Raw genomic sequence first — 9255 nt, 5'->3', positions numbered from 1 at the left:
GGGGGCGGGGGGAGGCGGGCAGGAAGTTGGGCGGGGCTGCTTTGAAAGTTTTCCAGTCTCCATTGGAGGAAAGTGAGAGTTGAGGGTGTGGCGGTTTCTCATTGGCTGGGGTGTTGCTGGGCCGGGAGAAAATCTTCCTTACCTTTCCCCGGGTAGTGCACCAGCTTCTTCCTGCCTCGAAGCGCAAAGCAAGCTGGGAAGGACGGCCTGGGGTGGGAGGAGGAGGGCTTCCTGCCTCCGTTTTACGCGAGGTTGCCCTTATTAATTTCCACACTGTGTTGGCTGGGCTGAGCTGGGTGGCTGTTAGGGTCCGGCTGGCATAAGGCAACCAAGAGGCACTGCTCCCTATGCCACCACAGCCTCCTCGGTCAGTGCAGGGGAGTGTCCGCCTGAATCCATGCGGTCCCGGGCGACCCAGGCTGCTTCAGGGGCGGCTGCCAATCTCTGTGGCCTCAGAAACCTTCCCTGGGTCCTGTATGTGAGCCAAGGTCGGCAGGGGTGGAAGAGGTGCTCGTAGGATCTATGGGGCTTCCAGGGACCAGAGCTCAGTCAAGAATGCCCTGTAGATGTAGGGAGACCAGGAGAAGTGGGCAAGCTGGGGCCCAGGTCGGTGCTGGGTGTTGGCAAACAGCTGGGGTCTCTGACACAGCTGCTTGTGCTGCTGTTGGGGGTGTCAGAGATGAGCTGACCAGTTCCCTTCCCTCCTGTGCCTCCCAGGGTCTTCCCGACCTGCCCTTCATCCTCCTCCGTCCGCCTGTACACACCTGCTTCCGGGCCAGCCCGTCCCCTCCTGGAACCCCCTCCTCGGGCCTTCGCCACGGCCCCCTGAGCACAGCCTTCCTGGATGATCTTGTCCAAAGGAGGTCTCGCCCCGCTGTTCTCTTAGAGCTCTGTAGGGTTCCTTCAGTTGCCTATGGCAATCCAGACGCTTGGCTGAATTGAGTAAATTACTTGGTAGTTTTTGCCCGCTCTGTGAAGCTTCTAGCCCAAAGCTGCGTGAGGGAGTGATGGTAAGGAGGGAGAGGGTGTGTGTGTAGGCGGCTCCGGTCCCTCCTGAGCCGGGCTGACGCTCCCTTAGTGAGAGAGGTGTTCATCTGAAGAGGTGCACACGCCGGTAGACAGGAGGGCAGACGATATAAGCTGGCATTACACAAAAGTAAGTGCAGAAAATAAGTAGGTAAAAAATTGGCTGACTCACAGCAGTCCACGAAACGCCAAATGAAGCAGCCGGGTTTTGTGTATGCGTCTGCAGGAGCGTGTGCGACGTGTACGCAGGCTTGGGGCCCCCATGTCACGTGGCAGGGCACGCACGTCCTGCCCACCGGCTCCGCTCTGGGTGCAGCAGCCACCCGGCCGCAGTGTCTACAGCTGCTCCAGGAGGCTGCGTGTCCAGGAGGGGGGCTCGTGTCGGAGGAAAGGGGCCCTGGGGAGCCTGGGCGGTGCAAGGACAGGGAGGGTGGCCCGAGGGTGGGCGGGGCGGGGGAGCACCTGTCGCACCAGGTGGGTTTCCGTGTGCTGCCAGATGTGGAGCACACGCACCGCAGGCGTCCTGGCACTGCACACTCCCGTTCCAGGGCGCGTGCGGCTGGCTGAGGTGCGTGTCTTCCGCAGACCCCTGCCTGTACATCCCGCGCTTCGCGCACCTGCTGGAGTTTGGCGGCAAGAACCACGAGGTGTCCATGACGGCCCTGCGGCTCCTGCAGAGGATGAAGAGGGACTGGATGCACACGGGCCGGCGCCCTTCGGGCCTCTGTGGGGCGGGTGAGGCGGCCCCGTAGTCTCGCTGCCTGCGTCCCGCTGCCGTTGTGCGGGTGCTTTCTGTCGCGACTCTTCAGCGGGCCGAGCCGGCGGGTCGTGGGCCGTCTCCAGGGCTGCCTGCTGGCCTCGCTTGCCTGGCCCTGCCCCGGCCCTCGGGGACTTCCACCCGCTTCCTGTTGGCCTCCCCTCTGTCTTGGGGAGCAGGCAGGACCCTCAGAGGCCAAGCGGGCTGCCAGGCTTCCTGGCCTTGACCCCAGGCTTGAATGTTGCGGTGCAGCCGTGCTGAGTCATTGTTGCAGAGGGCACCCCGGGCTCTCGGGCTAGCTCCCCGTTCCCCAAAGGACAGTTGTCTCGTCCCCCCTCCAGGTGGCAGCAGCCCACAGAGGGCCCTCCTGCTCTGTTCCTGACGCTCCCTGGACCTGGAGCCCCTCCCCAGGAGGGCCGTCACCCTTCCTTTTAGCCTCTTACCTTGCCCCACAAGGTCGAGTCCACTCCTTTCCAGAGCTCTCAGCAGCCAGCAGGATCAGTGCTCCCTGAGATGCATTTTCCATCTCTATGCCCGACTCCCGAGTTTGCAGTCCAGAATCTGGGCCTCTCCTAGGGTCCAGCCAGTTGTGGTCACCAGCACAGCACACCCGGGCCCATTCCCTCTCTCAACGATCCCTGGCTTGTCCATCACCAGCCAGCGTTTCCCACACAGGTCACCTCAGAGTTCACTCGTTTGCTTTGAGAGGTTTACACAAAGTTCTCAAAAAGTGTATTTTAATTTTTCTTGCGTTTAAAAAAGGAATGTGCTGCACTTCTTACGTTTTTAAAAATTATTGTATAATTGCCTTCAAAGCGGTTGGTGGATCTTAGGTGTTCTGACAGTCGTGCAGACCGTGCAGCACCGCCCACAGTAAGGTGAGGAGGACGGTGTCGCCCCAGGGGCTCCCAGAGCACTCTCTGGCGCTGTCTTTCCAGCTGGTCGCACTATGGGGTCAGCAGCCCTCTGTGCACGGGATCGGTCCTGTTTTGGACGGGAGCACCCTGTCCTGTTTTGGACGGGAGCGCCCCGTCCTATTCTGGACGGGAGCGCCCTGTTTCTGAATTCTCCGTTGTGTTCCCTTCCAGCACTTCTAGTTGCAGCCAGGATGCATGATTTCCGGAGAACCGTCAAAGAGGTCATCAGCGTGGTCAAGGTGTGCGAATCCACGCTGCGCAAGAGGTGGGTCGCTCTTGTCGCAGCCGGGGGCTTGGCCAGGCTTCCCTGCACAGCGTCTCAGTCCGTCCAAGTGGTGGCCCCTTTCTTCCACCCTGTGTCGAGGTGGACAGTGGTTTGAAAAGTCACCCTGACTCACAGGTCAGGAAACAGGTACTGAGAGTGGCCTCGCCTGTGTCCTGGCTGGTGCAGCCTGAGTGACCGGTCTCTCTGGGGGAAGCCAGGCTCAAGCAGAGGGCCACTGTGTCCCTGTAATGGAGTGGTCGGGCGAGCCCCTGCTTTGGGTACCGTGTTCACAGGGTCATTACGGGAGCTCCAGCGGAGCTCCATGTAGACCGTGACGAGAGAGTCACCGGCCCAGAGTCGCTGGCACAGCCATCAGCACAGGGTATTTACCCTGAGTCTGGAGCTCTTGATGGCTGTCTTTCAACTGAGATCATATCCTGTGGCAGTTTTCAAAGGCAGAGGGAAATTTATTTTGCTTATTTGAACTCTGGTTCTCTTTAAAAATGTTTCTGTTGAACATTTTGAAGATTGTATAAAATGTAGGAAATGGACAAGAATTAATTTTGGCCGGGCACACTGCAGTGCAGGAGCCCTGCCTGCCTGGGACCCGTGGCTCGGCCTCCTTCCTTCTGGGGCCTTCTTGAGTCTACCTGGGGGAGCAATGAGGGTGCCGTGCCTTTTTCTCCCAGAGACCCAAACTATCGACAGGATAGAGTAGGGGCTGAGAGGCTGCCGGACAGCCCCCGGGCCTGTGCTCACAGCTGTGTGTGGCAGGGTGCTGGGCCTGGGAACCAGCACCCCCGAGGGACTGTTTTGTAAACGGGGTGCTGGGTTTTTTTAAAATTTGTTTTATTTATTTTTTGGCTGCCTTGGGTCTTTGCTGCACGTGGGCTTTCGCTAGTTGCTGCAAATGGGGGCTACTCTTCGTTGCAGTGCGCGGGCTTCTCATCGCGGTGGCCTGTCTTGTTGCGGAGCGTGGGCTCTAGGCGTGTGGGCTTCAGTAGTTGTGGCACGCGGGCTCGGTAGTTGTGGCTCACGGGCTTAGTGGCTCCGCGGCATGTGGGATCTTCCCGGACCAGGGCTCGAACCCGTGTCCCCTGCGTGGGCAGGCGGATTCCCAACCCCTTTGCCAGCAGGGAAGCCCTGGGTGCTGGTTTGAGCGCTGTTCTCGGGCACCATCTTCCCTTTCAAGCGTCTGTTTCAGGCTCACAGAGTTTGAAGATACCCCCACCAGTCAGCTGACCGTGGACGAGTTCATGAAGGTCGACCTGGAAGAGGAGTGCGACCCCCCATCGTACACAGCTGGGCAGAGGAAGCTGCGGATGAAGCAGGTGGGCCGCACGCCCGTTTCCTGCTCTTCCTTCACAACAGCGGCTTAGCTACGAAGACTGAAGGGGAGGCGGGGTGCTGAGCCTGGGTGGGGGCCAGGGTGTGCCACACTGAGCACAGTCCCTCCTGGGCCCCGAGCCATCTCATCTGCTGATGGGGTCTCCCCAGAGCCCCCTCGGTGCATCCCATACAGTTTCCGGGGCAAGCCGCCTCCCTGAGGGCCCTGGTGCTCATGTCTCTGGGGGCCTGGAGCCCGAGTCCCTCTCATCAGGCTGGGGACCTGCGTTGGGGTCGAGAGGCCTCCGGGTACTGGCAGGCACCACTCTCGCTCCTCTCATTAAATGCATTCGTCCTCTGCCTTTTCAGCTGGAACAGGTCCTGTCAAAACAGCTGGAGGAGGTGGAAGGTAACCAGCCCATCTTAATGTATGGGTGCTTCAGGTCCTTACGGGAACAGATTGTGTGCTTGCTTTTTAAAAAAAAACCATTTTATGTATTTATTTGTTTGTTTGTTTGGTTCCACTGGGTCTTTGTTGTGGTAGACAGGCTCCTTAGTTGTGGCTCACGGGCTCCTTAGTTGTGGCTCACGGGTTCCTTAGTTGCGGCACACATGTGGGATCTAGTTCCCTGACCAGGGATCGAACCCAGGCCCCCTGCACTGGGAGCGCAGAGTCTTAGCCACTGGACCACCAGGGAAGTCCCCTGTGCTTACATCTTGCTGTTAATTTATTGCTTCAGGTGAAATATCCAGCTACCAGGATGCAATTGAGATTGAACTAGAAAACAGCCGGCCAAAGGCAAAGGGGGCCCTTGCCAGCCTGGCAAAAGATGGTGAGTCCAGCCACGTCTCCTCGCCCACTGGCTCGGTTCACCCGTTTCCGGCACCTGCCCCTCCTGCCGCCCCCACCGTGGCCGTGCGTCCTGTCTCTTGGCTCCACCCCCGCCCCAGGCCTCCACGAGCCAAGCTGGGTGTCAGCTGCTCCCAGGACACCCCGAGCCACCCTGCCCCCAGCAGCTCCGGGGCGGCTGAGTCTTCTGGACCAGTCTCCTGTCCCCGTTGCCCTCAGGGTACTCACTCATTGGCAGACGCTGCCTGTGGGAAAGAGCTCGCCCTGCGCCCGTGGCCGCGGCCCACATAGCCCTCCCCGCTGCCGCCTCTCCCTGCGTCCCATCGCAGCTCTTGTGCACCCCCGTTTCTGTTTTGGGGCCTCGCGAAGCTGCCGTGAGCCCCCTCGGACAGATCTCTTTGTGCACGTGTGGTTTTCATTTCTCCCACGTTGCCTCCCTTGCTGTGCTCCGGGGACACCCCGGCTGGTCCGGAGTGCCCCCTCCGCTCACGCGCTGCGGGTCCGCGGCTGGCGCCCTCCCACCCCCTCTCTGGCTCACAGGACAGGGACGGGTGCTGAGTAAGCGTCGGTTCCATCAGTCTTCCAGCCTGGAAGGCGAGCACCTGCTCACCGCCTCTTCCCTGGGGTTTGTAGCTGCCCTTGTTCACTTTCTCGTCCGATCTTTAGAGTCATCCTGGCCGCTGCCTGCGCCAGCCCAGCTCTCCACTCTGTCAATCACCTGGGGCAGGTTGGCGCCGTCCTCCCCGCTGAGAACGAGAGCGGGGTGTCTCCCTCCCGGGGGTTTTCTTCCAAGTCTGAGGCCTTGCCTCAGGTGCTTTGGGTCCCAGCTGCACTGCCTTCTCTGTTGCTGCCATAAGTGGCATCTTCGGCTGCTGTGTTTGTGGAAGATACTGATTTCTAGGTGCTGCTTTTGTGCTCTTGTATGGTAGGGATTCTGTTGTTGCTTTTAGTGCTTCTCAGTTCATCATTGGATTATTCAAGTAATTGGTGAGTTAGGTCGTCTACAGATAGTGGTGTTTTACTGCCCTTCACGATTTTTAGGCCCCTCCTTTCTCCCTCTTGCCTAGTCCATTGCTTGACCCTAAAGACCATGCTGAGTCTTGTCTGTGACAACGGGCACGTCATCTGGCTTCCCTGCAAGGCCTCTGTGCTGCCCGGGATACACACTACACGCTTTGGGCTGAAATACCACGTTGTCCTGTAAAGGAAACACGCACCGCCGTTTTCACTGAACCGTCCTATCTCAGCCGTCGGGGAGTGTTTCTGATGTCTGCAGGGTCTGCGGAGAGAAACACAGGGTTTTCCTGGGTCAGTGAATGTGATCCATCATTTCCACAGTGTCCCGTGGTTCTGGGAAGGCCTTGCCTGGCCAGACGGTGTACCTCTCTGTTCTCAGGCTGCCACAGCGTCCCATCCAGGCACAGATTTGGACAAACTTGTGTCTTAGGATACTTTTGATTTTATTGTTTCTCTGGTTGTTTTCATTTTTATCCTTTCTTATTCTGCATAGTTTGTTTCTGTGTGTGTGTTTTTTTTTTTTTTAAATCTAGCTAGGTTGTTGATTTCCCATTCAGCCAGCTCTTGCACTGATTTATGAGCCCTGCTACCTTCCTGTACACTGTTGGTGATTTCCGCTTCCCTCTGCTCTGTCCTCCTCACAGCTTCTCTCCTTGCTCTAAACTGAGGTTGCTGCCCGGCTGATTCCCTCTGACGCATGCATGCAGGGCAGGGCCCGAGCGTCGTCGGAGCTGCGGCCCGCTGTCCTGGCACCAGACGCTTCGCGCCACTCACAGTCGCGGAGTACATTTGTCTTTGGTGCTAAGAGTCAAGTGAGGGAGTTAAGAGTTGGGGCGGGGGCTTTTGTTTTCTGATTTTGTTGTTAACTTCCGCACTTACTGCGTTGTGGCCGGGTGTACTGCTGGCGCTGTCCCTCCCTTGTGCCATTAACTCAGGTCTGCTGGTTGGAGACACCAGTGGTGCTTGGGAGGAGGCCCCCTCTGCTCCCGTCCAGCTGGGCTGGGCTCTGTGTCTGTCGGGGCGTCTCACTGGTCACGTCGTCAGTTTTGAGGTCCTCTTGCAGACAGAGGTGGCCGCCGTGTTTTAGCTGAGGCTGGCTTGTTTTTGGTGCCTGGCGCCCTCCGCGGCCTGGGGGCACGCCTGGTGGTCTCTGCTCTGCCTGCCCCACCTCTTTCCGTCCGTGTCCTCCTCTTCTAGAAGCAGAGAATTGGGCTGTGCTTTCTGATCCAGCCTGAGAGCTTTTTCTCTTTCAGCAGTGGAAGCGAGCTCTTTTATGTCTGCTCACGTGCCTTTCTGCTTGGTGTTCTCTGGACCTTGGGAAGGTCTGGCTTTTGTCCCAGTGGTGTCCTTCACGTGGTTTCTTCAGTCCTCTGTTTCTCGGGCAGCACCTGTTTGCACCTGCCCAGCTGTGGCGAGGACGCGGGCTCGCTCTCCTGCCCACGCCCGGCTGCCAGTGGCCGCCGTCACGCTTACCAGGCGCTGTGGAGGGGCCGCTCGTCTCCTGCTCCAGTTCCAGCTTTTCACACGCTTCCCTTCTGGGGAGACCGTTGGGGACGTGTCCTCCTCCACGCCCCTGCGTTTGGTTATCTGGACCAGCTCCACGGTGCGTCCGTTGTCTCAAGAAGGAAGGGCCGGGCCTGGCCCGCCTTGGCCACGGGTCTTGCTCCTCGGATCCGTTGCCGCCTCGCGAACAGCCCCTGAGCCTCCAGCCCCGGCGAGGAAGCCGCAGCCTCCGCGTCCCCTCCTCTGCGGCGAGGACGGAGGCTGGGCTGGAGGAGGGGTGGAGGAGGACGCGGTCCACGGACGCAGGTACGAGCCCTTCCCTGCGGAGGATGTGTCGCGTGCGTGCAGGGCGCTGGGCCCTGGGACCCCACGGCGGACAGAGTGGACCGACCGATGTCCTCCCTCTGCTGGCCCTCCTGCGGGATGTCTGGTGACACACACGGTAATGGCGTGGGCTTCCAAGCAAGGGGCCGAGAGGGCGTGAGGGAGCCATGCGCGTGGTCGGGGGTGTGTATTCCAGGCCCAGGGCCTGGCGAGTGCCCACCCCAGTCTGCAGCTGCCTTCTATCGCTGGAAATTAGTCATGTTGTTTACGTACGTGGGATCGTGTAGTGTGTACCCTGTTTCTCCCCTGGCTTTTTCACTCGGTGTAGTTCTGAGCCATCCGTCTCTAGATCAGCCCTCTTTGTGGAGTAGTGGTCCCCGAGTGCACCCAGTCCTGGGTGGAAGGACCCTGGGATTATTTCCAGTCTTGGACTGTAGCCTGCTGTGAACATTCGTGTAACTGTCTTCGTTTTTTTTGTTGTTTTTATTTATTTATTTATTTATGGCTGCGTTGTGTCTTCGTTGCTGCTCGTGGGCTTTCTCTTGTTGCAGCGAGCGGGGGCTACTCTTCGTTGCGGTGCATGGGCTTCTCTTGCTGCTGAGCATGAGCTCTAGGTGCGTGGGCTCAGTAGTTGTGGCTCGCGGGCTCTAGAGCGCAGGCCCAGTAGTTGTGGCCCATGGGCTTCGTTGCTCCGCGGCATGTGGGATCTTCCCGGACCAGGGCTTGAACCCACGTCCCCTGCATTGGCAGGCGGATTCTCAACCACTGCGGCACCAGGGAAACTCTAGAGTTCTCAATTTTGATGAAATCCGACTTATCAGCGCTTTATTGATTCTACTTTCAGCGTCACGTATAAGAAGTTTTTGTTTAATTCACGGTCACCTGTCTTCCCATTGTTTCTCTGAAACGTTTCTGGTTTTAACTGTTAGGCTCACATCTTCTCCATTCTGAGTGAACCTTTGTGTCATGTGTGAGGTGTGGGCTGAGGCCCGTTCATGGGCGGGTGGGTGTTGGGCACCCTTGGGACAAGGCACATCTTCTGGAATAAGTGCCTTTTGCAGCTGGGCGGAAATGCTTCTCTTCACCAAGCGGGCCCTCTGGCTTCCTGCCTGGTTAACAGGTGGTGCGTGAAATTGTGTCCCTAGGCTCCGTTGAGGACACCACATCCAGCTTATTTGGTGAGGAGGATGCCGAGGATGAAGAGCTGGAGGCCGCTGCCAGCCACCTGAACAAGGACTTTTACCAGGAGCTCCTTGGTGGGGGCATTCCT

The 9255-nt window shown here is 58.7% G+C and overlaps 1 protein-coding gene across 1 annotated transcript in view; it reads left to right on the top strand.

Moving 5' to 3' along the window:
* Nucleotides 1-9255, top strand: part of BRF1 (BRF1 general transcription factor IIIB subunit) — a 70504-nt gene that overhangs the window by 52943 nt on the left and 8306 nt on the right. The window contains 6 exon segments of the mRNA XM_007456369.1: nt 1612-1761; nt 2872-2965; nt 4170-4296; nt 4661-4700; nt 5032-5124; nt 9131-9255. The exon segment at nt 9131-9255 is cut by the window's right edge and continues 151 nt beyond it. Of these exon segments, the coding sequence (XP_007456431.1) occupies nt 1612-1761; nt 2872-2965; nt 4170-4296; nt 4661-4700; nt 5032-5124; nt 9131-9255 (629 nt within the window).

Source organism: Lipotes vexillifer, unplaced genomic scaffold (genome assembly GCF_000442215.2).
Source record: "Lipotes vexillifer unplaced genomic scaffold, Lipotes_vexillifer_v1.1 scaffold1718, whole genome shotgun sequence".
NCBI lineage: Eukaryota > Metazoa > Chordata > Mammalia > Artiodactyla > Lipotidae > Lipotes > Lipotes vexillifer.
The sequence above is the reverse complement of the archived record's forward strand: the minus strand, read 5'-3'. Positions and strand labels throughout refer to the sequence as shown.